Source organism: Tupaia chinensis, unplaced genomic scaffold (genome assembly GCF_000334495.1).
Source record: "Tupaia chinensis unplaced genomic scaffold, TupChi_1.0 Scaffold000272_1, whole genome shotgun sequence".
Classification (NCBI taxonomy): domain Eukaryota; kingdom Metazoa; phylum Chordata; class Mammalia; order Scandentia; family Tupaiidae; genus Tupaia; species Tupaia belangeri.
This window is the reverse complement of record NW_006159754.1, coordinates 214,722-242,478: the sequence shown is the minus strand read 5'-3', so window position 1 is coordinate 242,478 and position 27,757 is coordinate 214,722. Positions and strand designations below refer to the sequence as shown.

The 27,757-nt window shown below is 41.9% G+C and overlaps 2 protein-coding genes across 5 annotated transcripts in view; one reads left to right on the top strand and one right to left on the bottom strand.

The window, feature by feature from the left end:
- The window catches only part of CP (ceruloplasmin), a 75,776-nt gene extending 51,401 nt beyond the window's left edge, over positions 1-24,375 (top strand). The window contains exons 10-19 of the mRNA XM_006149715.3: positions 949-1,099; positions 4,418-4,630; positions 6,485-6,692; positions 10,114-10,253; positions 12,086-12,214; positions 16,922-17,028; positions 18,534-18,750; positions 19,185-19,324; positions 20,692-20,854; positions 24,034-24,375. Coding sequence (XP_006149777.1) covers positions 949-1,099; positions 4,418-4,630; positions 6,485-6,692; positions 10,114-10,253; positions 12,086-12,214; positions 16,922-17,028; positions 18,534-18,750; positions 19,185-19,324; positions 20,692-20,854; positions 24,034-24,050 — 1,485 coding nt within the window. The 3' untranslated portion in view covers positions 24,051-24,375. The remainder of the gene's footprint in view (positions 1-948; positions 1,100-4,417; positions 4,631-6,484; positions 6,693-10,113; positions 10,254-12,085; positions 12,215-16,921; positions 17,029-18,533; positions 18,751-19,184; positions 19,325-20,691; positions 20,855-24,033) is intronic.
- Positions 24,376-25,662: 1,287 nt separating this feature from the next.
- Positions 25,663-27,757, bottom strand: part of HPS3 (HPS3 biogenesis of lysosomal organelles complex 2 subunit 1) — a 49,367-nt gene continuing 47,272 nt past the window's right edge. For 3 of the 4 annotated variants that reach the window (XM_006149716.3, XM_027772360.1, XM_027772361.1), the window contains one exon: positions 25,663-26,152. In XM_006149716.3, coding sequence (XP_006149778.1) covers positions 26,025-26,152 — 128 coding nt within the window. In that variant the 3' untranslated portion in view covers positions 25,663-26,024. The remainder of the gene's footprint in view (positions 26,153-27,757) is intronic. The other variant, XR_334709.3, reaches the window with a different exon arrangement.

Sequence of the window (27,757 nt, the reverse complement as noted above, 5' to 3'; positions counted from 1 at the left end):
CTTGTACATATCTTGGAAAGGAATAAAAAGAAAGTAACATTTAGTGAATGCCCTCCAGGTATTTTCACACATAAAACTAAATTTAATTTTCACAATAACCCAAGCATTGTTTTCCCCATTTCTGCAGAGAAGGAACTGATGATGTTCAATGAGTTGAAATTTAAGTTTTCTCTTTCTCTTTCTAAAATCATGAGTGTGAGTATATTTTTCATCGTTGAACCTTTTCCTTTGATTTATGGGAGCTTTCTTTAGATCACCTTCATCTTTGATTTAGTTCTCTGGGATCTAATCTTCAGGTCTCTGTGTTAGTTGGACTTTTCTTATTTTGATAATCATGATTTTTATCTGAAAGAATGCTCTCCAGGGAAAGACATGCTAAAGACCTCTCACGTTTTTTTCTCCTTTGGTAGAGTAACTCTGAGAGGCTCTTTTGCTTTGATTCCTTAGATTGGTTGCCTTCTTCTGAATGACCATAGACCAAATAACATTTCTGCTTCCTTATTATTCCTAGGGGCAGGGGTAAAGAGTAAGAATATTTGTCCAGGTGGATGGAGATGTGTGAATCCTGTTCCAATTCATTGGCAGGTTATTTCTTCACTAAACATTGATTCCTCCCTCAGTCTGCTACCACCCCACTCTGATTTAATAGGAATTCAAGTATTCATGACAGTGAATGACATTTTTCCTGCTTTCCAGCACAATCCCTACTTTTAACAATTTCTTTTAGTGGCTTCTGTTGGTACATGCAACGTGGGAGGAAGGCAAAGAGAAGAGACTAAGAACTTTCAGAGGCTCGGATTACCATATTGAATCCCAAATCCACTCACGATGGACACTTCCATCTCATTACTTTGTTTAGCTTATATTTGCTCAAACAGTGTTGTCACATGGAAGTCTTCAGCTCTATTCATTCTGTCTTCATCTCATTGTTCTTGTTTCGATTTACAGAAAGATGTAGACAAGGAGTTCTTTTTGTTTCCCACGGTATTTGATGAGAATGAGAGCTTACTCCTGGATGACAATATTAGAATGTTCACAACTGCACCTGATCAGGTGGACAAGGAAGATGAAGACTTTCAGGAATCTAATAAGATGCACTGTAAGTATATCATTCACCAGTCTATCAAGTTATTTCAATGTTGCATATGTAAATAATTTATTTTTACTTTTTTTAGAGGTTTTTGTTATAGGGTGCATGCACTTGCCAGAAAGACAAAGAGAGACAGAGAGATAGAAAGCGAGAAATCACCCCCCAGGCGGAATAGCCACGCCGCAATCCTTTCTTCTCCATTCTCTTCTCGGGATCTTGGGCACACACGCACATACGCCTGGCGTGAGTTTAAGCCACCAGGTCCAGGACTCGAACTGCGGTCGACGGCATGGGAGTTCAGCAACATGGCCATTATGCTAACTGCTGGTCCCAATGATTTAACTAAGCACAAATGTGAATAGCTTTGCTCACTAATTTTATTTTTTTTAATTTGTCAGAGGCCATGTGTACTCACCAGAGACACCAAGTCATAAAGAGAAAGGAGGAAAGCACCCTCCATGGGGCATTGTCACTACACAATCCCTTCTCCTCCATTTCTCATCCTGCCAGGATGTGGGGCACGCACACACATGCACCTGACGTGTTTTTCAGGCTGCCAGGTCTGAGAGTCCTCTTTGATGAATTTGCAATAAATGATGAGATACAAGAGTGCTCTGAGGATAATACCACTGGTTACTTAATGTATTGGTCAATTATTCATTATCTCACTTAATTCCGAATAATTAGACATGTAAGATATGTCAGTAAGATGACTAGTCCTTAAAGTGTGGTCCTGGATCAGCAGCTCCAGTGTCACCTAAAAACTTGTGAGAAATGCACATTCTAGACCAGCTGGTGGCATGGTAATTAAGACAGCTGGATCTCAAATGGCTGACTGTGCTTTTTGAGTCTCTGTCCCAGTATCTTGAAAAACTTGCAGGTCATGTGTGCATGCATGCCCAAAATCCCAAAAGGAGACGTGGAGGAGAAGGGCGGTGTGGCCATTCCCTATCAGAGGTGCTTTCTCCCTTTCTCCCTGTCTTTTTCTGTCTCTGTCTCTCTCTCTCTGGAGAATGCACATGCCCTCCAGCAAAAATTAAAAAGAATATATAAATATATATATATATATTCCTGGGTCCCAACCCCGATCTACTGAGTTTGGAATAGGTTCTGGCAATCATTGTTGTGTTTGTTTGTTTGTTTTTTTCTTTCTTTTTCTTTTTTTTTTTTTGGCGGTTTTTGCTATAGGGTGTGTGCGCTCACCAGACAGACAGAGAGAGACAGAGAGACAGCGAGAAATCACCCCCCGGGGGGGATGGCCATGCCGCAATCCCTTCTCCTCCATTCTCCTCTTGGGATCTTGGGCACACACGTACGCGCGCCCGGTGTGAATTTAAGCCACCGAGCCTGGGACTCAAACCGCAATCGACTATGTGGGAGTCCAGCGACACAGCCATTACGCCAACTCCTGGTCCCAGAGAGAGACTTTTTTTCTATAGGACACTTTCGCTCTCTGGAGAGAGACAGACAGAGAGACAGAAAGTGAGATATCACTCCCCAGGGGGGATGACCATGCTAAAATCCCTTTCCCTCCATTTTCCTCTTGGGATCTTGGGCACGCACACACATGTGCCCAGTTTGAGGTTTAACATACCAGGTCCAGGACTCGAACTGTGATCAACTCTATGGGAGTCCAGAAATGTAACCATTACACCATCTGTTGGTCCCAACAATCTGTAGTTTACCAAAGGTGATTCCAACTGTGCTTGTCTGAGTGCTAGATTAAATGCTTTTCTCATCTGTGACTCATTAATGACAGACTTACTTTATTATTCAGTCTATCGAAAAATGGGATCTTTTCCTCAATGATTCTTGCCTCTGACTGCTTATTAGAAACACCTGGGAGCTTTAAAAACTACCAATGCTTGGGGGCCAGCAGTTGGCCTAGAGGTTGCATCACTGGACTCCCACATGGTGGACTGTGGTTCAAGTCCCAGACTCAGTGGCTTAAAACTCACACCAGGCACATGTGTGTGTGTGCCCAAGATCCCAGAAGGAGAGTGGAGGAGAAGGAATTGCAGCGCGGCCATCTCCCCTGGGGATGATTTCTCACTTTCTCTCTCACTGTTTCTCTGTCTCTGTCTCTTTTTCTAGTGAGCACACATGTCTTAAAGCAAGAACCTCTTAAAAACAAAACAAAACAAAACATGGGGCCGGCAGGTGACATGGTAGTTAAGGGTGCTAGATTCCCACGTGGCTGACCATGATTCGAGTCCCAGACCTGGTGGCTTGCTTTTAAATTTTCCTTCTCTCTCTCTGTCCCTCTCTGGTTGAATTAAAATAAATAAATAAAGTTAAACAAAGTAAAACAAAAACTACCAATGCTCAGCTCAGCTCTTAGAGAGTTCATTGAAACTGAACATCAGATTTCTTTCTTAGCTCTCAGTTTAATTCTAAAAAAGTAATTAAAGATGTAAAGACAGTGAGCTAATTGTTCAAAAGGCCTGTGCCACTAATGGACAGTAATTATTGTAGCTAATAGAATAAAAAATGTAGATATGTTACAAACTCGTGTTTGTTTGAGCTGGACTAGTTCCAGGTCTTTAAAGTGTTTCTTCTGATTCCACATTTTTTCATTTGAGAACTCTCAAGAGTATCGGCCATTGGAACTAACAATGAGGGCCGGCCTATGACCTAGTGGTAAGGGGACTAGATCCCACATGGCTGATCATGTGGTCTGAATCCCTGCCAGGAGGCTTGAAAAACAGACTAGGCCATACGTGTGCATGTGCCCAAATCCCGACAGGATAACATGGAGAAAGGATGGTGGTGTGATCATGCCCTACTTGGGGGGTGGGGGGATGCTTTCTTCACTCTCGTGCTCTCTCTGTATCTCTGTCTCTCTCTGGCAAGTGATACATCCTCTGACAGATGAATAAACACCTCTCTCTGGCAAGTGCATACATCCTCTGACAGATGAATAAACAGCAGTGAGAGACAACTTCCTGCATGTTATCTTGGTATTCATGGTGAGTCAGAGAATTATTTTTATCTTGAACACAAAACATACACTGATTGTGTTGTGGTTCCCCGGAAAAGCTGTTATGATCCATAGACATGGGTGCGGTGGGAGCCAGGAAGGACAGTGAGATTCTCAGGGTCTGAGGGATGCTGGTGCCGAACCTCAAGGCCATGCGCTCAGCTCTCTGGAGGTGCTCGGGAGAACAAGGAGTGGAGGAGATGATCCTGTCCGACAAAAGGTAGATGGGGCTGAATGAGTCTTTAAAAATTAAAAACACAAAGTTGGCTTTGGGAAGTCCGGGAGCTTGTCATATAGTATGGCAAAAAATAAACCACTTTCAAATTCTTATTTCTCCACTTTTACAGCCATAAATGGATTCATGTATGGGAATCAGCCCGGTCTCAACATGTGCCAAGGAGACTCCGTCGTGTGGTACTTGTTCAGTGCTGGCAACGAGGCCGATGTACACGGGATATACTTCACGGGGAACACCTACCTGTCAAGAGGCGAGAGGAGAGACACAGTGAACCTCTTCCCTCAGACGAGTCGTACACTCCTCATGCAGCCAGACACAAAAGGTCTGTTTCTTTACAGCCAAGGAGAGTCTACTGCATCGATCTGTGCGCTTCTGGTTTACAATCCTGTAGCAGAACATGCTGGGTGATGAAGTCATCCCTTCCCTAAGCCTCCCAACTGCCCTTCCTTCCTTTGAAAGGGCAAGCTGGGGCCACCATCAGCCGAAGTGATCTATACGTCTCATAGGTCCATGTTCTAGTTATTGGGGGGAATGGAGAACGAGAAGAGAGTGGGCTGTGTCCCCTATTCCCACAAGGAATCTTTAAGACAATCGGTCCTCTTTGAGATTACAGTCGCTGGCCTCACCGTAATAGCACAGGTGTAGGGCTTTCGCTGTGCTGGACACCACGTGGAAAGGCTCTGGGTGTGTGCTCCAGGGCTTCCTCCACGTGTCGGGCATGCCCCTGCTCCCGGCTGGCTGCACTGCTGGGGGAAAGGATTGTGACATGAGCATGCCAGCCCCCTCTCACCCCCAGCCAGGAAATAAACTTTTAAAAATGTGTAAAGTATGATCCTTTAAAAAAGAGAGAGAGAGAGAGCTGGAAAATCATACTAGAAGGTAAATGACTTTCATAAAGACTCTGAATATAAACTTTCTTCATGTTCCTGTAGCCTATATGTATCGGCCTGTTGGAAAAGTCATGATGCATTTTTTTGCATTGAAAAAAAGAAAAAATATGTCATGGCTCTTCCAACAACCCAAATAGAATTGGCTTCTTGGTTGCTTGCAACTGAAAATTCTATACTAGAACAATAGGCATGCGAACTGAGATATACCAACAGGCCTGCCTATGGATAAGCAAAACAAACTAAACGTAAAAGAAAGAATTTTAATCAAAATGTGAAAATAGGCTAGCTTGCTTCAGGTTTGACTTGGCTCACTGTGTGCCACCAAAAGTCAAGACAAACCCAGTGTCACGCTTTCCTTCTTTTGTTTGATAAATGTAGCCTTAACAACTAACAACAGTGATAAAGTACTTCATAGAGGAAGACAACAAGCTAGTATATTAACACATGTAGGTCAAGTGGTTACAAATATGTGAAGGAAAATAGGGTACGGGGAGGAAGTGACTGCTGGGGGAGAGGACAAGATTCTCTCACCAGGTGATGATTAAGAAGAGAGACCTGAGGGCCCAGCAGATGGCGTAATGGTTACATTGCTGACCTTCCACATGGTTGATATAGAGGAAGACAACAAGCTAGTATATTAACACATGTAGGTCAAGTGGTTACAAATATGTGAAGGAAAATAGGGTACGGGGAGGAAGTGACTGCTGGGGGAGAGGACAAGATTCTCTCACCAGGTGATGATTAAGAAGAGAGACCTGAGGGCCCAGCAGATGGCGTAATGGTTACATTGCTGGCCTTCCACATGGTTGATCATGGTTCGAATTCTGGATCCAGCAGCTTGAAACTCACACAGGGTGTGGGTGCGTGCATGCCCCAAATCCTGAGAGAAAGGAGGAGAAGGGACTGTGGCATGGCCACTCCCTTGGCAGGGGGTTTTTTGCTTTCTGTCTCTCTGGTGAGTACACCCACCCTAGAGAAAAAAAAAAAAACTCTCAAGAAAATAAAAATAGAAGGAGAGAGTTGAAGAAAGTGAGGCCCACCGTGTGGATATCTGGAGGAGAAGTGTCTCAGGCAAGTGCTAAGGGCCAGGGGCAGGACCTGTTCTAGAGCAGCGAGAGGACTGTGTGGCTGGAGCAGAGTGAGCAGCACATGTGATCAGAAGTGTGGGGAGCCAGGTCATCTAACCAAGGCACTGATGAAGACTCTGGTACTGACTCTGAGCAAGGTGGGGAGCGACAGAGGACACTGAGCAAAGCTGTGACATGTCTTCTTCTTTACCACTCCAGGGACTTTCGATGTTGAGTGCCTCACGACAGATCACTACACAGGCGGCATGAAGCAAAAGTACACTGTGAACCAGTGCAGGGGGCCGTCCGAGCAGTCCACCTACTACCGGGGAGAGAGGACCTACTACATCGCTGCAGTGGAGGTGGAATGGGATTATTCCCCAACCAGGAAGTGGGAAAAGGAGCTGCATCATTTACAAGAAAGAAAGTAATTCTCCAGGCCCTCATTTTCTTTTCTTTTAAAAAATTATTTTATTTAACTTTCTTTATTATTATTATTATTTTCCAGTTTGATCAGAGAGAGACAGAGAAAGAGAGAGAGGGAATGTGAGAAAGAAACCAACAGGTCCAGGACTTGAACCACGGTTAGCCATGTGGGACTCTAGTACCTTTAACCACCACTCCAAATTTTTTAAATTATGCTAAATTTTAGAAAAAAACAATTGCCTTAAATAGTAATAATAGTAACAACAAAAATGTCCAGGAACCTACCCTCGTTCATTACTGCGGCTCTTGATTTTCTCATAGAAAAATTTCTGTTTATCTCATTTGATTCTTTAACCACTTTTCTTGCTTTTCTTCCTATTGTACTGTCTTCTCACCTCCGTATGCCCACAGCTCACTTACTATCGGACTTAGCCAAAAGTGATGCTCACACATGGAGCTGAAATATTTTTTCCTTACCAAGTATTTGCTGCTTAGCTTCTTTCATTATTCGTACAACAGTCCATATTTTACATTCTTCAAACTCTTTTTTAAAGAGTTATTTAATTTTATTAATTATTATTATTATTACTTTAATTTGACCAGAGAGAGAGAGAGATGGAAAGTGAGAAAGTAAGCTGCCAGGTCTGGGACTCGAACTGTGGTCAGCCATGAGAGAGTCCAGTGCCTTAACTACCATGTCACGTGCCAGCCCCTTTTCAAACTTTTATGTGTGAAAGAATATTTTAAATGCCTGCAGGCAGGATCTAGTATGGTCTCTGCCCTCCAAGAACTTACAGGAAAATATGATTCAAAACCACCAATAACATGTGCATTGTGAAAAGGTAGAAAATAAATTCAGTGTGAATGAATGTAAGTGAAGGATGGTCATTGGAGCTTCAGAAAACATTAACATAACAACACTTGGTGGGTCTATTGAGTCATTGGAGAAGTCATTTTTGCATAGAAAATTATGTCATGACTTTTCCGACAACTCAATAGTTAGCCTTTTATACATTCCCAACTCTTTCCTGTCTATCACCCCACACCACGCACTGACCCTGTGCAGATACAATCCAAAGGATTGGATGGGAAGTCTTCAAAGCCAGGTGTATAGCACGTTCCCTACAAAAGATTTTCCCTCTTATCACTGCTAAGGATATTATTATTTAGGGCTGGAATCTGGCCATATATTCCAGAGTAAGAGGTTGCTTTTAAAACTCATCTGGGGTTGTTTTTGTGTTTTTAAAAAAACTTTGATTATGCTAGTAGTTTACGAATCTGATCTTTCGCTCCAGTGGTTTGCTGTGTGACATTAGGACACTCCCATGGGGTACGAGTTTCGTATAGGGAATGTCAGATGTAGTCACTGTGCTTACCTGCTTTCACTTAGAGCTGACTTGTGTGCCCTTGTAATTCTCTGTCCTGTTTACCATTTACACACTTCACACGTCATCGTGATTTCTTTTGCAAGGGAGAACTGAATGAAATTCCCTGAAGGGCCTGACTCTTCAGCAGCCTGCCTCTGCAGGGATAGTGGTTTCTACTTCCTTCTTGGAACTGAGGTTATTGCTTTTCTCTCTTGCCCGCAGAACCCCGATCCTGCAGCAGAATCTACTGAAACATTTATTTGGAAGAATGCTAATTCTGTACATATTTTGTTCCCTAGCTCCCACCTCTATTTTTAAAAAAATTCTCTTAAAGAATTTTTTAAATTTAACTTTATCTTACTTTAATTTGACCAGAGAGAGAGAGAGATGGAAAGTGAGAAAGTAAGCTGCCAGGTCTGGGACTCGAACTGTGGTCAGCCATGAGAGAGTCCAGTGCCTTAACTACCATGTCACGTGCCAGCCCCTTTTCAAACTTTTATGTGTGAAAGAATATTTTAAATGCCTGCAGGCAGGATCTAGTATGGTCTCTGCCCTCCAAGAACTTACAGGAAAATATGATTCAAAACCACCAATAACATGTGCATTGTGAAAAGGTAGAAAATAAATTCAGTGTGAATGAATGTAAGTGAAGGATGGTCATTGGAGCTTCAGAAAACATTAACATAACAACACTTGGTGGGTCTATTGAGTCATTGGAGAAGTCATTTTTGCATAGAAAATTATGTCATGACTTTTCCGACAACTCAATAGTTAGCCTTTTATACATTCCCAACTCTTTCCTGTCTATCACCCCACACCACGCACTGACCCTGTGCAGATACAATCCAAAGGATTGGATGGGAAGTCTTCAAAGCCAGGTGTATAGCACGACTGGAACCAGTGGCGGGGCAGTCATTAGCTGTTAGTTTGACCGCAACAGTGGATCTGGTTTGCAGTGTAAAGGAGTAATCGGTTGGGACCAGCAGATGACATAATGGTTACGTCACTGGACACCCACAAAGTCGACCTCAGTTCAAGTCCTGGACCTGGTGGCTTAAAATTCATGCCAGGAGCATGTGCGTGCATTTGTGCCTGCCCAAATTCCTGAGAGGAGAATGGAGGAGAAGGGATTGTGACATGGCCAGCCCCCTCATAGGGCAATTTCTCACTTTCTGTCTCTCTATCTCTCCTCCTCTCTTTCTCTCTAGAGAGTACACACGCACCCTATAGGAAAAATCTCTAAAAAAAAAAAAATGGGGGGGAGTAAAAAAGGAGTAAAAGATTATTTCAGTAATTGGAGCAAAATGGTTACAAAGCTATAAAAGTCATTAGTAGTCAATGAAAACTTTAGGAAAAGGGAATGACTGGGGAAAAAAATGTGACCATTTCAGTTCCCATGGGCTGGAAATACAGCATAACTGGAGAACACTTTACCAGTAAAATCAGGGCTCTGAAAATGTTAGTGCTATCAAGAACCCTTAGAGGTGATCTGACCAAATACTTTGTTTTAGGGGTCAGGAAACTGAGACGCCAACAGGCAATGAGCAGCTAGAGGTCACCTCACCTTGTGACAGAGCAAGCCAATACCCAGCTGGCTCCACCTGGAAGGCTGGGTGTGCTTCTAGCACACCTGTTTTAAAAGCCTTATACTCTTACTGGAGCTGGGAGAGTGATGATTAAAACTATCATTAATTACTTCGATAACTATTTTTTTTTGAGAGAGAGATTTTCGCTATAGGGCGCGTGTGCTCGCCAGACAGACAGAGAGAGAGACAGAGAGACAGAAAGCGAGAAATCACCCCTCAGAGGGGATGGTCACACCGCAATCCCTTCTCCTCCATTCTCCTCTCGGGATCTTGGGCACGCATGCACACGCGCCTGGTGTGAGTTTAAGCCACCGGGTCTGGGACGCGAACCACAGTCGACTACGTGGGAGTCCAGCGACATAGCCATTACGCTAACTGCTGGTTCCCGATAACTATTTTTATTCAAACTTTTATATGTAAAATGTCCACTTTGATGACAAATACTAACCTGAGTTTGTTCTTTTTAAAGTGTTTCGAATGTATTTTTAGATAAGGAAGAGTTTTACATAGGCTCAAAGTATAAGAAAGTTGTGTATCGGCAATACACCGACGGCACGTTCAGAGTGCCAGTGGAGAGAAGAGCCGAAGAAGAACATCTGGGGATTCTGGGTACGTGAACAGCTGAATACATGGGGGTGGGTTACTGATAGAGGCTATGCTGGAACAGTCCATCCGTGTCTATGGATTTCATTTTCATGGTTCATGTATCAAACTTATTCCAATAAAATAGAAAATCAGTCATTGAAGCTGGCCATGTAGCCTAGGGGTTAAGGGAGCCATAAGTCACATGACCCATCACAGTTCCATTCCTGGCCTGATGGCTTGATAAATAAACTGGGCAAGTGAGTATGAGAGCCTAAAATCCTGCCGGTATGGAGAAATGGAAGACAAGAGGATTTGGGGGATATTTTCTCCCTCTCTCTTAGTCTCTTGTTCTCTGTCTCTCTCAGAAAACATGCACATCTTCTGGCAATGAAAAAAAATCTGTTACTCAATACAGATGAGAAGCCTAAAGAATACAGACAATAAAATACTACTTATTTCTTTCTACCAGAAGCAATGTATTATCCCATATACTGATGAAATTGCATATATTTGGGGTTTATAAAATTGATACTTTTAGTCCTGGTGAAGTTTCTAGAAACTACTTTCTAATAAAACTCATAACGAAAATTCTTCCTGATATTCTACCCTATGAAAAGCAAAAATGCTTCCCACAAAACACCCATAGTTATTTGGTTTTAAAATGAAGATTTAAGTGATTAATTATGAGAAGACAACAAAATAAGAAAATGAAAAGTGTGAGGGTGCACAGGTAGGGGAAAGTTGCCTTCAGTTTTTCTTTTTCTTTCTTTCTTTCTTTCCTTTTTTTCTTTTTTTGTCACAGGGTATGTGCACTTGTCAGAGAGAGGGAGAGTGAGAAATCCCCTCCTATGGGAGCTGGCCATGCCACAATCACTTCTCCACCCTCTTCTCAGGGTTTCCAGCACACACACACATGCACTGGCATAATTTTCAAGCCGCTGAGTCCAGGATTTAAACCACGGTCAGCCACATAGAAGTCCAGTGCCTTAACCACCACATCACCTTCAATTTTTCAAGACTTCCTTTAAGACAAAATGTCTGAGAACTCAACCAACACTGGTCTGAGGAAATGTCCTGCAGGGGGCATCCTTCCCCTTAACCCCACTGGCTCTTTGCTCTCCTGGGACTTGCTTATCCTCAGCTTCTATAGCAAGACACCCAAGGGAAAATGATATTGTCGGGTCACAGAAATTCTACTAGGGAGTGGCCAAGGTGAGAACAGTTACAGAGCAGAAATGAGGGGTAGCCCCACCCTGTCAAATGATTCTAATTCATTCTCTGGACTTGCAAATGATGATAAATGATAGCAAGCACTACACAGTGACTCCCAGCCATGGGCCCAATTCACTATGATGAGACCATTGTCCTGTAGGGGACTTCCAGACCTGAATTCATCCTAATACTTTCTTTCTTTCTTTTTCTTCTAGAATTACTTATTTAATTTTATTTATTTTTATTATTATTTTAAAATCTGTTACAGGGCCTGTGCACTCACCAGAGGGAGTTGGGGGTGGGATGGGGGAGAATGAGAAACCAATTCGCCAGGTCCAGGATTCTAATCATGGTTGGCCATGTGGAGTCCAGCTCCTTAACCACTATGACACCTGCTGGCCCGCTCAGTACTACTGATAAGAGGTGCACTGTGGTCTCCATTTTTATGGATGGTCATTTCTTGCATTTTTATCCCAACTCTTCTGGGAACAATATACATTCAAGAGTATGGAGCACAGAGCGACAGGGGGGGGAAGAAAAACATAGACATTACATTGATAGTTCCTTGACCTTTGCTTTATTACTAAGTTAGAGCTTTTAATCTGACAAGTAAATAGGCCACTCTTTCTTTTCACTCTTCCCAGGTCCACAACTTCATGCAGATGTTGGAGACAAAGTTAAAATTATCTTTAAAAACATGGCCACAAGGGAGTATTCAATACACGCCCATGGGGTGAAAACGGAGAGTTCTGAAGTTACTCCGACACTACCAGGTACTCACCATGGTGTGTGTGTGTGTGTGTGTGTGTGTGTGTGTGTATTTTAAGACTTTTCAACCTCTACACGCACGACTACTATCATAGAGGTATTCCTTCCCAATGGATGTGACTTGATGGCGTGAAGGAGGAGGTGGTTGTTAAAGAGGGGATGTGTACATGCATGTGCTCATACCAAAATCATTCCATAGGAGAGTTGTAAGAAAAAAAGCCTGACAGCACTGAACAACTACCGATACTCGAGAGAGTCGGGACTGCTCTCTCCACACTCAGGGAGTACCCACCCCAGATTCCACTCACCTCCCTCATGTGGCTGTTTTCATGCCATCCCACATGACGGAAGTCCTTAAGGACCACCTGAAATTTTAAACCCCCATATCTAGTCCAATATCTGGCACATCACAGGAGCTCAACAAATGCTTCTTTAATACAAGGTAAAAGCTGACATGGATTACATGCATAGGTGTGTGTTTTCTTTAGGAATAGCTGTATGGCCAGCCCATAACCTGGTGAATAAGTGGTTGGATCCACATGGCTGATTGCCTGATTTGAATCCTAGACCTGGAGGCTTGAGAAACTTGCTGGGCACATGTGTGTGCACGCCCAAAATCCCAAAAGGAGAAATGGAGAAGAGATTGCAGCATGTCCATTCCCCATGGGGGTGGAGGTGCTTTCTCATTTTCTCACTTTCTCTTCCTCTCCACCACAGAATGAGCACAAGCTCCAGTGGCAAAACAAAAACAAAAACATGCTGAATTTTTCCTTCTTTCTTTCTTTTTTCTTTTTTGGAGAGGTTGTTGCTACAGGGCATGTACGCTCGCCAGAAAGACAAAGACAGAGAGACAGAAAGCAAGAAATCACCCTTCCGGGGGGATGGCCATGCAGAGAAAGAAAGCAAGAAATCACCCTCCGGGGGGATGGCCATGCTGCAATTCCTTCTCTTCCATTCTCCTCTCGGGATTTTGGGCACACACACACGCACCTGGCGTGAATTTAAACCACCGGGTCTGGGACTCGAACCACGGTCACGATATAGCTATTATGCCAACTTCTGGTCCCCATGCTGTATTTTTCTTCCATCAGTTGTAAACTTAACTTCTAGGGGAAAATACTATTTCTTAATAACTTAGCAGTTCCTAAAAATATCAAATGAAAAAAAAATTGCTCATATAGAATTGTTCTTGTGAATTTAAGGAAATAAAAACAAAAACAAAAATCTCTGCCTTTATGGCCCTCCCCTTCTTATGAGGAAGATAAACAAATATACACATAACGTCAAATGTTGAAAAATGCTACAAAGAGGAGATCAAGAGGGTTTCTTGGAGGAGGTGATACTGGTAATGACACCTAAATGATGAGAGATATAATAAAGCTCAGGCTATTGTGTGGAAAGAAATTCTAGGCCCCCCAAAAGGAGGTGAGCTTGGTGTATCTGAGGAACAGCCCAGAGGTTAGCACAGAAGTCAAGGAGGTGAGTGCCCTGGAGAACGAGACCTGAGTAGAGTAGAGAGAACTTCAAAGATCACAATAAAAACTCATCTGAGGAGCTGACAGGCGGCGTGGTGGATAAAGGTGGATTACCCATGTGGCCGACCACGGTTCAAGTCCTGGACCTGGTGGCTTGCTTCCTCACTTTCCCTTTCTCTCTCTCTCTCTCTCTCTGTCTCTTTCTGGCCAAGTTTAAAAAAATAATATTAACAAATGGAATTAAATAAATAAATAAATATTCTTTTTAAAAAATAAAAAAAAAATCTCATCAGAGAGTTTGAGCTCCGAAGTGCTGAGCTCACTCTTTAAGGAGCTCTTCTGGCTGATGTGTGGGGAGAGACTGCAGAGGAGGCAAGGGCAGAGTCAGGGCCAGTTAGGGAACGCTCACAATAATCTGGCTAGAAAGAAAACATGCTGAGATTTAGAATACGGTGGAAGCAAAGTGGAGAAGTTACCGTGTTCTGGTTCTGTTTCATGGTGGTGCTAACATGACCTGCTGAAAAGTGGATATAAACGTGTTAGGGAAGAGTCAGGGAGGACTCGGGCTTTGGGCACCCACTGGAGGGAGCGCAGGTCGGGAAGGGCAGTGCAGAAGGGAAGGAAACGCTGCTTTGCAGCTTAGGAGGGTAAGCAGAGATGTAGGGACACTAATATGTTCGGGTGGCAAGTCCATACTTTATATTCTCAGGGACAGTTGCTGCTCAGAAAAGGGGTAAAGAGGGACCAGCAAATGGCATAGTGGTTATGTCACTGGACTCCCACATGGCTGACCACTGTTTGAGTCCTGGACCCAGAGGCTTGAAACTCACGCTGGGCACATGTGCATGTGTGCCCGAAATTTCAAGAGGAGAATGAATGAGAAGGATTGTGGCCTGGCTTTCTGTCTCTCTGTCTGTCTCTCTCTCTGTCTCTCTGGTGAGTGTACATGCCCTATAGCAAAAATTAAAAAAAATAAAAATAAATAAAAATAAAAATAAAAGAAGGAAAGAAAAGGAGCAAGGCCATAGGAACAGGTAAGACTGAGGCCTTGAGGAAAACGGTAAACATCTACCACATCCCTTGAGACCTTTCTCACATCTTGCTGATTCTTGAGTAAAGGTGTGTCAGACACGGGCAAATTAAAAGTCTGACACCATAGAAGCCAGCAGGTGGCATGGAGGATCCCATTGTGGCAGCTGGATCCCATGTGGCTGATTCCATGATTCAAGTCCCAGGCTTGGTGGCTTGAAAGTCACTCCAGGCGTGTGTGCACACATGCCCAAAATTGGGAAAAAATGGAGAAAGGACTGCTGTGTGGCTATCTCCCCCTTGGGGGAGAGGTTTCTCACTTTCTTTCTCTCTCTCTCTCTCTCTGACAAACACACACCCTATAGCAAAACTAAAAAAAAAGAAAGAAAGAAAAAAGTCTGACAGGATGAGTATGGAATGGCTAGGTCTACATAAGTGAAGTGGATGTGAGTGTGGACAAGATTGCTGAGTGGACATGTCTCAAAGTCGGGTTATATGTGGGGTTGTTCAGGAAGGCTGAGGTGACTGGGGACAGTTCAGACTGGAGAAGGACCCAGAGCATATGGGATAAGGGTAAGAGCCTTGGCAAGGCAGGAGGGTAGGGCAACTGGCCGTCCTCACAGTGTCAAAGTCCATGCTGTGGTTATGTCCTGTATGAGACAGAGTGGTGACAGAATGGGATGGAGTAGAGAGGGGGTAAATAAGAGTCGGTGGCTCCTGAGATTAAGTGTTCTAGCAGTCCCATGCCAGGAATCATGACTTTACTGAGGACAATGGGGAGAAAACAGGAGAGAAGAAAGACCAAGATGAAGCTGTGGGAGTGACACAGGGCAGTCCAGACGCATGGACACAGAGGACTGTGGGGAAGGCGCCTGCCACTGGGGAAGAGCATGTGGAATTTGAAGAGGAATTTGTATATTAGGAAAACATACTTGACCCTAAGATTGGTTGCAAAATGTCTTCATATTGTGATACTGGAATTACTATCTATTTCTCAGCTTTGTGGTATGACAAGTGCATCCCAGAAAGTTAATTAATAATTGACCAAAAAAAGAAAAAACATGTATGTTCTAGTTTGTCTTAAAAACAATTTTTGGGGGACCAGCAGTTAGCGTAATGGCTATGTCACTGGACTCCCATGTAGTCAACAGCGGTTTGAGTCCTGGACCCGGTGGCTTAAACTCATGCCGGAACGTCTCCAAAAAATAAATAAATAAAAAGTATTTATATTAATGATAAATTATAAATTTATTTATATTAAATATAAATTATTTATATTAAATATAAATCAAATGCTATTTATATTAAATATAAATTATATTTTAATATATACATTTTATTTCTCAACCTTCACTCCATCAAGTTCATAAGTGATGATGCATCCCTAAAGAACTGACAGTCTTAGAAATTTGATCATGTCAATGCAGTCTTTTTCATGTTATTAACTGAAGAAAAACGCAGTGACTCAATGATTTCATTTAAATTAGGAAACAAAAAGAAGTCAGGAGACAAATCAGAACTGTAAGGTGGATGGCTAATGACTCCCCCTCAGAACTCTCACAAAATTGCCCTTGTTCGATGAGTGGAATGAGCAGGAACATTCTTGCAGTAGAGAAGCACTCTGATGAAGCATTCTTTGTTTTTCTGACAAGAGATTTAGCTAAATTTATCAAAACAGTCTCTTAATAAGCAGATGTTATGGTTCTTTGGTGCTCTGGAAAGTCAACACTCAAATGCCTCCAGAATCCCAAAAAACTGTTGCCTGACCTTTGTTCTTGGTTGATCTGTTTTTGCTTTGACGGCCACGCATTGCTCTGATTGTGCTTTGTCTTCAGGATTGTACTGGTAAAGCCACGTGTCACCTCCTGTTAGGATCCTTTGCAGAAGTGCTTCCAGGATGATCCCTATAGTTTAGAAGAACTTACATTGCTGTGATAGGAGCTCTTTTCAAACGAAAGTCTTATCCATCTTACTGCTTCAAACTAGATCCCAATTAGACATGCTATAACAAATTAGTATGAGTTGATTTTGTTGCAAACATTTTTTTTTGAAATCCATATGCATAGTTTTTTCAAAATGTACATTTTCCATGAACTTTTTAAAGACCCAATATATGTCAAGTATAACCAATATATATATGTCAGGTATACCCTGTATATGTCAAGTATAACCAATATAACCAAATATATTAACATTTGATTCATTTAGGTGAAACTCACACTTATATATGGGAAATCCCAGAAAGATCTGGAGCTGGAATAGAGGACTCAGCTTGCATTCCATGGGCTTATTATTCAACTGTGGACCGAGTCAAGGTAAATTTGAAATTGTTTTGTGATAATTCCCAAAGCAGACACACAAATGAAAGGAGATGAGGTTAGAGTTTTTCTGCGGTCCAATTCTATGATAAAATTCTGAGAAATTCTAAGAAAGTAAACTGCTCTGCTCTGCAGTTCACTTGTTTGATTTGTTTGTTTGTCTTTGGCTTGCTTGTTTTTAATGATACATTTCCAACTACTCTGTTATTGCTGACTACACATAACACAAAAATTAAATAGCAATCAATATAATATTTTATTTCTCTTTTGATGGGAAAATATATTAAACGCAAAGAACTGAAATACGTGGTTTCAAAGCATTATTATTCCATAAAATAAAAAAAGCTGATCTCAGCAGTCAATTATAGCACAACTAAATATGTTTAGTGAAATATTTCAAAGCAAATAAAAGACTTAATAACCATCACAAATTAGAAGCTATACCAAGACTGTTCTGTAGAACTCAATCTCTGGTCCAAATCTCTCTACCGAGTTCCCATTCTATCCATACACTTGCGTACTGGAGAGCTCCAACAGTTCCCACAGAAGTTTGAAGCTCAGCAACTCTAAATCTATGTAGGGATCTTCCTCTACCGCCTGTATTTCCTGTTGTAATAAGTAGCACCACAAGTACCAAATCTACTAACTTGTTTAAGCCAGAACTCTGAATTATCAAGCCATCTTCCCCTCGCTCACCGAAGCAATTCTCTCACCTACCTCAAGCCACTCCTTTGCAACCTTATAGTTAGGGTTCTTGGAATTTGTCTCAACTACTGCAATGGCCTCCCAGTCTCCAATGTCTTCCCTCTCCATGTCTTCTTTAACTCTAACAAGATGACTAGTCAAAGATGCAAAGATAGTGCAATTCTGTAATTTTTCAGTGGCTACCTATGACACACAAGAATAATCTAAAAATTCTCTGATAGATTACAGCCCAAAGTCCTTCAAGACCGAATCTACCATTACTGATACCCAAAGTAAACTCATAGTCAATTGTGATCTTTCCTTTAGGCTCATTAGCACTCAACATACCTCCATTGTAACTGACAATTTCCTTATTTCCATTTCTTCTTCATCCTCCTCCTATTTCTTCTAGTCACTTATTTTCCACTCTAGACTGAGTTACAAGAAAGCAAAAGCTTAGTTTCACCCATCTCTGGATTTTTAGTGAGTTGTGTAGTATTGGCTCACGTGTTTATGGAAGAAACAACCCAACGCTGCTCATGTAAGGCTCATTTAATTGCTGCTTACTAGCTGTATCAACTTTCGCCTCTGCACACGTCTTTGTTATCCCAACATCATCTATTGTCTAAGACTTACCTACAACTTAGGGTTATTCGAATTTAACTACATTAAGTGAAAAGTTACTGAATTGGCACATTGGGCAAAATCTACTACTTAGATCAGCCTCTCAAGTATTCCTGAGGTCATAGGTGAAAGGTCTCAATTCCCTGAAATACTGATCAATAACACAAGGATGACTGAAATGTTTTGCTTTTCAGGATCTCTACAGTGGATTAATTGGGCCACTGATTGTCTGTCGGAAACATTACATGAAAATATACAATCCCATAAAGAAACAGGAATTTTCCCTTCTGTTTCTAGTTTTTGATGAAAATGAATCTTGGTACTTAGATGACAACATCAAAACATACTCTGATCACCCTGAAAAAGTAAACAAGGACAATGAAGAATTCATAGAAAGCAATAAAATGCATGGTATGATAAATTTATGATTCTAAAAGCATGTTCCTTTTTACGTATTGTCTTTCAAATAAAATTAGAGACTATTCATTTGTTTCATTTAAAAATAATTCTGCCTTACTTTGTCTGTGAGATAAAATTCTGTTCAACACAAAGAAAAAAAGGAAATATGTACAAAATCACTTACTCATTTCTCTCCCAGTTCCAAGATCTTATTCCCTTTTAATTAATCCACCATTAGTATTAAGGCTCTTGGTGCAAATTGACTAGAAAAACAATGTGTGACATTGCTGACCTTAAAGCACCCATTTTTCTCCATATGTGGTGCAGTAATAATGCATCCTTTTACATAAAAATCTTTACATTAGTAATTATATTTTCTGTGAAACAGCTATTTATTGACTTAAAGTATTCTGAAAGGTAATTTAAAAAATCTTGCATTTCCCCAGCTATTAATGGAAGAATGTTTGGAAACCTACAAGGCCTCACGATGCATGTGGGAGATGAGGTCAACTGGTATCTGATGGGAATGGGCAATGAAATAGACTTGCACACTGTACATTTTCATGGCCACAGCTTCCGGTACAAGGTAAGAGCCATCCATGGCAGTCGTTCTTGCTTTATTTGAAAATGTTTTAATGGAAGGAAAGAAAATATTTTCTCAGAGAGATTTATGAAAAAAATGAAAGTTTCAACAGACAGGAAAATTTCAATTGCAATACCACCCTTTGTGACACCTTGGGCTCTTGTTTTTGCACTTTTAACTGTTTTGTGTGTGTGTGTGTGTGTGATAGTTGGCTCACATTTCCTGCATAAAGCACTTAAGTGAAATTGTTAGCAGAGAGGAACAGGAGCGTTCCAGATGGATCAGAGAGGAGAAACCAGTACAAGACCTTATTCTAACCCTTGCCTGTTCCAAGCTCTGTATTTTGAATGGCCTGAGATGAGCAAGCGAATCAGTTAGATGCCAAGCTACTTGACTGGTCCCTAGATCTCCATCCTACTTCCATTCCTCACCCAGTCCTGATTTCAGCAGACGCCAACAGCCTTTCTGGACATGTCTTTTTTCACCTTTGAGTTAATGTAGAAAATGCTAATCTACAAAAAGCGCATTGCAGAAAGTCCATTTTATCTGCTTTTCATTTTACACAGATGTAGATTCTTAGTGGACTGGCAGTTCTTTCCCTGAAGAAACGTACCCAACTACTGTCTAGAGACTCTGCTTGAAATGCCCCCAGTTTGGGTTTCTTCCTCAGCCTCCTTTTTGTGCTCTCTTTATTGACCTCCTTGCCATGGTACTAGCAGATGGCATAATGGTTGTTATACTGCTGGACTTCTACGTAGTCAACCCCGGTTTGAATCCCAGATCTGGTGGCTTAAAACACACACCAGTCACATGTGTGTGCATACATGCCCAAAATTCTGAGAGGAGAATGGAGAAAGGATTGCAGTATGGCCATCCCCTCTGGCAGGTGATTTCTTGCTTTCTGTCTGTCTCTGTCTCTCTAGTGGGTGCACACGCCCTATCCAAAAATATCTCTCTCAAAAAAAAATTAACCTCCTTGCCCTGAAGTTTCACAGACAAGCTAATTTAGGGTAAGTTCAGGCACAAGTGAGGTCAGAGCTGAGATGTAAGTTCCCTTGTGCAGCTCAAATGTTCTGACAGAGGCCAATCAGTCAGGGTAGAAGAGGTCCCTGGGTGGTCTTGAGTAGTGAAGTCACTGTCATCACTTCTTTCCCTCACACCCAATCGATGGCCATAGTGCCAAGGGCTTAGGGGGAAAACTAGGCCCACATATCTCACTGTCTGTACTGAACACAGAACGTGCAGAGACTCATTTCTTTTTAAAATATATTTATTCAGTTTCCTAATATTCCTGTGCGGTTCAATTTAAGATCATTTGAGGGAGCACTCACATATAATAGTATATAATATTCGTCATTTTTCTAATTAAGCACAGGGGCATTTATAGTTCTGACGTCTTTGAAATATTCCCTGGGACATACCAAACCCTAGAAATGTTTCCAAGAACACCTGGAATCTGGTTACTCCACTGTCACGTGACTGATCACATTCATGCTGGGATGGAAACAACTTACACCGTTCTGCCAAACGAAGGTAAATATCCAATCGGTAATCTAGAAGGCACGTCTCCTGAACATAATCATGATGAACCACTTTGCTTCCACAGTTCCCCCAGCATTTGGGGATTTGCTGCCCTGATTTCTTCCTCTCTACCTCTACATAGGAACTTTTACTGCTAAATAGTGCGGGTACTACTCATTTCCTGAGAGCTGGTACTTAGAAGAGTACCAGTAATCTCAAGTGAATACAAATTGACACCATTGTGATGTAGTGTATTTACAGCTGGTATACGGGGGAGCGGTCATGTCGTCACTTACCCAGAGAGAAACCATGACTAACAAAAGACATATTAGCAGAAAACCAGCAGTTAGCATAATGACTATGTCGCTGGGCTCCCATGTAGTCGACCGTGGTTCACGTTCTGGACCCGGTGGCTTAAAACTCATGCCGGGTGCGTGTGCGTGCGTGCGTGCCCAAGATCCCGAGAGGAGAATGGAGGAGAAGGGATTGCGGCATGGCTATCCCCCCCGGGGGGTGATTTCTCGCTTTCTGTCTGTCTCTCTCTCTATCTGGCGAGCACACGCGCCCTATGGCTAAAACCTCTCCCTCCACCCTCCCCCCCCAAAAAAAAAAAACTTCCATTCAAGTCCTTCTCATTACAAAGAATAGATACTAGTAATACCAGAACACCAAAATTCGAACAGGCAAATAAACTACCGGGTTTAATACCAGTCACCTGAGCAAGGTGAAAAACACCAAAGATGAAGAGGAAGAAAACTTTCAGTGTTTAAAGAACATAAGCTTGTATATAGCCCTCACAAAAGAATGATCCTGCTTGGAAAAGTCACGGAGAGTGAGGGACCCCTGAGGCATTGGGGGAACTCCTTTGTACAGATGCCCGATGGAGAAGATGCCACGACAGACCAATCCTAAGGCAGACAATGAAAACTTTCACTCAGAGTAACAAGCATGGCGGGGCAGGGAGGTGACTGGCTAGTTAGCAAAGGAGAGACCGCAGGGAAATCATAGAACAGCAAACGTGAAGGAGAAACACACATGGGGAAAAGGTTCGAGTTGGACAGTTACAAAGAGAAAAGGTATATATGGAGCGGAAATAAGCAGTAATGAATGCAAGATAGTTTGAGGGGCCAGACAGGGCACAGTGGAAAACACGACACCCTGCAAGGCAGTCCCACACGTAGCCTCCCAGTCCAAGTCCAGAGAGCCTCCCCGAGAACACCCAGCATGTGTACCCATAATGGGGCTGTCTGACAGCTGGGGGTGGACTGCAGCTTCATGACCTGTTGTGGGTGCTGTCTCTCACTCTCTCACTCAGGAAGAAAAAAATGAATACATTAAACACACACACACACACACACACACAGAATTTCTGAAAAAAATTATATATAAACACAATGATCGAAATCAGGAAATAAAGGCCAGCAGATGGCATAGTGGTTATGTCACTGGACTTCCACATGGCCAACTGCAGTTTGAGTCCCAGGCCTGTGTTCTGAGGCACATGAGTGCCCAAGATCTCAGGAGGAGAAAGGAGAAGCGACTCTGGTGTGACCATCCCCTTTGGGGGATGATTTCTCACTTTCCCTCTCGCTGTCTCGTCTCTCTCTTGGATGAGTGCATGTGCCTTAAGGGAAGAACATCTTTAAAAAAAATCAGAAAATAATGATTAAACACTGCATATCTGGGCCAGCTCTGTGGTGCAGTGGTAACGTGCTGTTGAAGAGAGGCGGGATCCCACGTGGTGGCTGAATTTCCAGCCCAGTCAGCGTGGATACACAACCGGCACCTGCAGGAGTGCCCAAGATGCAGTGGGCTGGAGGACAGGACAGGATTTGACCCTGTGAGGAGCACAATGCAGTGGGCTGGAGGACAGGACAGGATTTGGTGTGACCCTGTGAGGAGCACGCCCCTCTCTCATGCGCACATGCCCTATCAGGAGTAAAGAAAAAAATCTTTCAAAAAAACTACAGGTCTTTTTTCAAGTTTCACCAATTACCCTAATCATGTTCTTTATACTGGGTCATTGGAAAAGTCATGATGTAGGGACAAACAGATGGCATAATGGTTACGTCACTGGACTCCCACGTAGTCGACTGTGGTTCAAGTCTCGGATCTGGCAGCTTGAAACTCATGCCAGGCACGTGTGAGTGTGTGCCCAGAATCCTGAGAGGAGAATGGAGAAGAAACTGTGGCGTGGCCATCTTCCCGGGGATGATTTCTCACATTCTGTCTCTCTGTCTCTCCAGCGAGCGCATACACCCTATGGCAAAACTTCTAAAAAAGAGTCATAACTTTTTGTTGTTGTTGTTTTTCTATGCAAAAATGTACCCTGATTTTTCCAATGACCCCATTGAAAACAGAGATTCTAGACCATGCAGTGTGTTATCAGTGTGTCTCCCTGACCCTGGCTCAGTTAGTTCCTTAGTCTTTGTATTTGGAATACGGCATGGTCACTTTGTAGAGTGTCATTCACTTCGGGTTTTTCTGTTTCCTCATGATGAGATTCAGGTTATGCATTTTTTTGTAAAGCGATCACAGAAGTGGGGACCAGCAGTTAGCATAATGGCTATGTCACTGGACTCCCATGCAGTCGACTGCAGTTCGAGTCCCGGATCCAGTGACTTAAACTCACACACGTGTGTGTGTGCCCAAGATCCTGAGAGGAGAATGAGGGAGAAGGGATTGTGGTGTGGCCATCCCCTTGGGGGGTGATTTCTCGCTTTCTGTCTCTCTGTCTCTGTCTTTCTGGCAAGCGCACGCGCCCTATAGCAAAAACCTCTCAAAAAAAAAAAAAAAAGATCACAGAAGCAATGTTGTGTTTTTCTCATTAACCATGTCAGGAAGCACAAGATACCAATTTGCGCCATTACTGGATACGCTAACTGTGAACATCTGATTACGGTCGTGCCTGCCAGGTTTCCCCACTGTCAAGTTATTATTTTTCCTTTGATTATAATAATAAGGATCTTGAAGGGAAGAAAGAAAGTTTTTTAAAACATAAAACAGTATGAGAACAAGAGATTTTTAAAAATACGAAAAGTAGTAAAATATAAATGAATCAAGAATAGATTAAACGAAGCAACTCATATTCTAAAAAAAAATGGAATACATTTAAAACACATCTACTTTTAAAAAAAAATCATATAATATACACTATTTTTAATAATGGTCTTACATTTTTTTTCCTATAGAGACCAAGTCTGGCTGAAAGAAATAAATTGGTGCTAAGTGGAAAAAAAGAAAAAAAACAATGCATTCTAACAATGTGTGTGAAGGTGTCGAACAGAATGGTTCCTTTGGGATGATGATATGCATTAATAATAAAAGGACTCAAAACATACAACTCTGCGCATTTGTAAAGGAGACAGTCTTACCTTGTAGTAGACGGACAGATCAGTGACCTGTATGTGATTCAATACATGATTGGTCCTTGTACAGCTCAGCAAAAGAACTGATGCACACGGATCACTCAGACCACCACTATTTGGGCTTTACAAACTCCCTTATAAAAAAAATAAAAAAAAATAAAAATATCTGTGACCATATGCTTCCCCATGTGGCCCTCCAGGTGTCACTATTAAGGTTCACTGAAATGTTTCAACCATTGTCCTCCCACCAATCCCTCTCACATGCTGTTGACATAACTTCTAATGAACCAACGGGCATAAGGATACAAGGTGTGGAGGGAGGAAATAATGAAATAGAAAATACTGTCAATCTGAGTTTTGATAACCCCTAAAGAGATGGTCAAAAGGACCCTATCTGCAACTGGAGAAAGGCAGGGTTGGGAAACAATTTAAAATACTAAATCCTGGTGAGGACCAACACTCCCATCAGAAGAAAAGCTTCAAAACACAGTTGTGGCAGGTGCTGGGTGAGCAGAATTTTTGCCCAGCCTTAACTAGATTCATAGGATACTATCAAAAGAAGACAGAGCTGTGGATACCATGACGCTTTGGTTTATTTTTACATACTTGCTGGCTACAAGAGGAAGAGTACACTTCTACGAAACATGGAAACAAGGCTTTGGCTGAGAAAACATTCATTCAATAAATTATCTTAAATCAGACAAAAAAAACGTTAGCTTTATAAACTTCTAATTCATTTGATCCAAAGAGAAACATGGCATGAGTTTTAAAAGTCATAAGGAAATAAGGTTGACATTTTTCACTGTGGCAAAATATACAATGTTTCTCAAAGGCAATTAGAAAAAAAATGATCGAACAGAGAAATCTGGGAAAATCAAGATAATAAAATTCTGAACCACTTAAAGTGACATACTTTCAAGCACACTTGCAAAATGTTTCCTTAAAATAGGCCTGGGACCATGAGATGGCATAATGGTTACATGGCTGGACTCCCAAGAAGTCAACTGTGGTCTGAGTCCCAGACCTGGCAGCTTAAAAAAACTTACATTGGGCACATGTGTGTGTGTGCCCAAAATCCTGAGAGGAGAACGGAGGAAAAGGGATTGTGGCGTGGCCTTCTCCTCCATGGGGTGACTTCTCATTTGCTGTCTCTGTCTCTCTCTGACTCTCTAGTGAGCACATGCAAAAATATAGCAAAAATCTCTCTCTCAAAAAAAAAAAGTATTCCTGGATAAAACAGATATTCACATCTCTGACGTCTGAACTGAAGTTGTTCCTTGGAATAAAAGTCAGTCTTTTAAAGACATATAGCTTTGGGACCAGCAGATGGCATAATGCTTACACAGCTGGGCTCCCACATGGCTAACCACAGTTCGAGTCATGGATCCGGAGCCTTGAAACTCATGCCCGGCACGTGCGTGCCCCAAATCCTGAATGGAGATCAGAGGAGAAGGGATTGTGGTGTGGCCATCCCCCCTTGGGGGTGATTTCTCACTTGCTGTCTCTGTGGTGAGCGTATGCAACCTATAGCAAAAATCTCTCTCTTAAAAAAAAAAAATGTCTTCTTTGAGGAATTCTTATATCTTCAGTATTTTCTTACATTCTGAACAATTCAATGAATTTGGGACATAACTTAAGAAATAAATGGTTACCCCTACATGGTAAACTGAGCATCCTGAAAGCATTTATTGTATCATATAAAATATGAAAAATACTTTGCTTGTATTTTTTTGCTTTAAATACTTTGCTGGCGTTTGATTTTCAAACATTCAGTTTCACATGCCATTGTGGTGTTCGCATTTCAAATGCTACATTCAGGTTAGCGATTTCTTTCGACTGCAGTAGAGGAGATATGGCAAGAAGAATGCTGCAGTGCCGTCTTCTGGGAGAACATTCAAGAAATCCCTCAGTTCTAGCTCCACAGCAATGATCGACAAGGTTTCTGTTTACAGGAAAGAATAACCGAGTTAGAAATCAAAGTCTGTCTCTCATCAATTCTCTTCTCGCTCATCCAACAAATTAGAAGCTATTGGGTCGTCATAGGAGTCATGACACATTTTTGCACAGGAAAAACATAGAAAAATATGTCATGACTTTTCCAACAACCCAGTAACTACAGGGAAAAATATATCAGTCTCTTAAATCCACAGACGATCTATGGGTTTAACAACTTACTTCGCCATTCTAGAATCTTTGGGCGTTTATTTTTATTAGTCCCATGTAATCTGGACTTGCTGAATTACTGCATTATTTTTCAAAACATTTTTATTATTCTCTAAAGAAAAATACAACCATTCTAATACAGTTTTTAATATTAGACTGTCATGTGCCTAATTTATAAGAACTGTTCACTAGAACAGGGAACAACACTAGTTGTTGGGTAACATTTCTCTAAAGCCAGTTCTTGTGGCAAGATGCTCATGTTATAAACAAGCACAAGTGGGTTTTAATAACCATTTATATTTTTTCCCAAACTGCTGAGATGCTTTAGTGAGTATTTTCAATATTAAGGAATGTATCAAATGTTTTCATAAAATTATCCATGCAGCATTATGATTCTATTGCTTCTTCATAACTACATGCTGCCCACTCCCCAGAGAAGAGGGCGCCACGTGAGAGCATCATTCCCAGTAAACACCTGTCTGGTCGTTGAATTACCCACACCCCCGTGGGATTCCCGGTGGGACTCTGGCCACGACTTCCTCTATTTGCAGACTGAATGAAATATACGATCTAACCAAAGTCATCAGCCCAATATTTAGCAACTTAAATCATCTTTTGCACAAATAAATGACCTGCAATTGTTGCTGAAGAACCAGTGAATGCACTCAAATCTCCAAGTTTACCAGGAATGATCTCTCTAAAGCTCTGTGCTTAAAGTCTTCCAGCACATCTAGAAAATATCCACCAGATATTGAAAACGGTCATTTGTGGCTGGTGGGATTTTAAGTGGCTTCTAAAACTTTATTTTTGTAATTTACTATAGTACGAGAATTTTAAAAAATAACCATCTCGGGGGGCCAGCAGGTGGCATGGTGGTTAAGGGCACTGAACTCCCACATGGCTAACTGTGGTTCAAGTTCCGGACCTAGTGGCTTGTTTTCTCACTTTCTCTCTCTCATTCTGTCCCTCTCTGGTCAAATTAAAAATAAATAAACAAGGTCAAATAAAATAATTATTTAAACTTAAAAAAAAATAACCATCTCGGGCCAGCAGGTGACATGGTGGTTAAAGTGCTGGATCCCCCATGGCAGGTGCCAAAGTTCAAGGCCTGGAACCAACGGTTTGAAAAACATGCTCAGTGCATGCCCAAAATCTCAAGAGGAGAATGGAGAAGGGTTGCAGCATGGCCATCCCTTCTGGGGGATAATTTCAAAGTTTTTCTCTCTGTCTCTCCCACAGGCCCATGTGTCCTATGGTAAAATAAATAAATCATTATTACAAAAGCAGTAACAATTACTGTTACAAAACATTTGAACAAACTGTTTTTTTTCTTTTCCTCTTCTTTTTTTTTTTTTTTTTGAGAGATTTTCACTCTCGGGCGCGC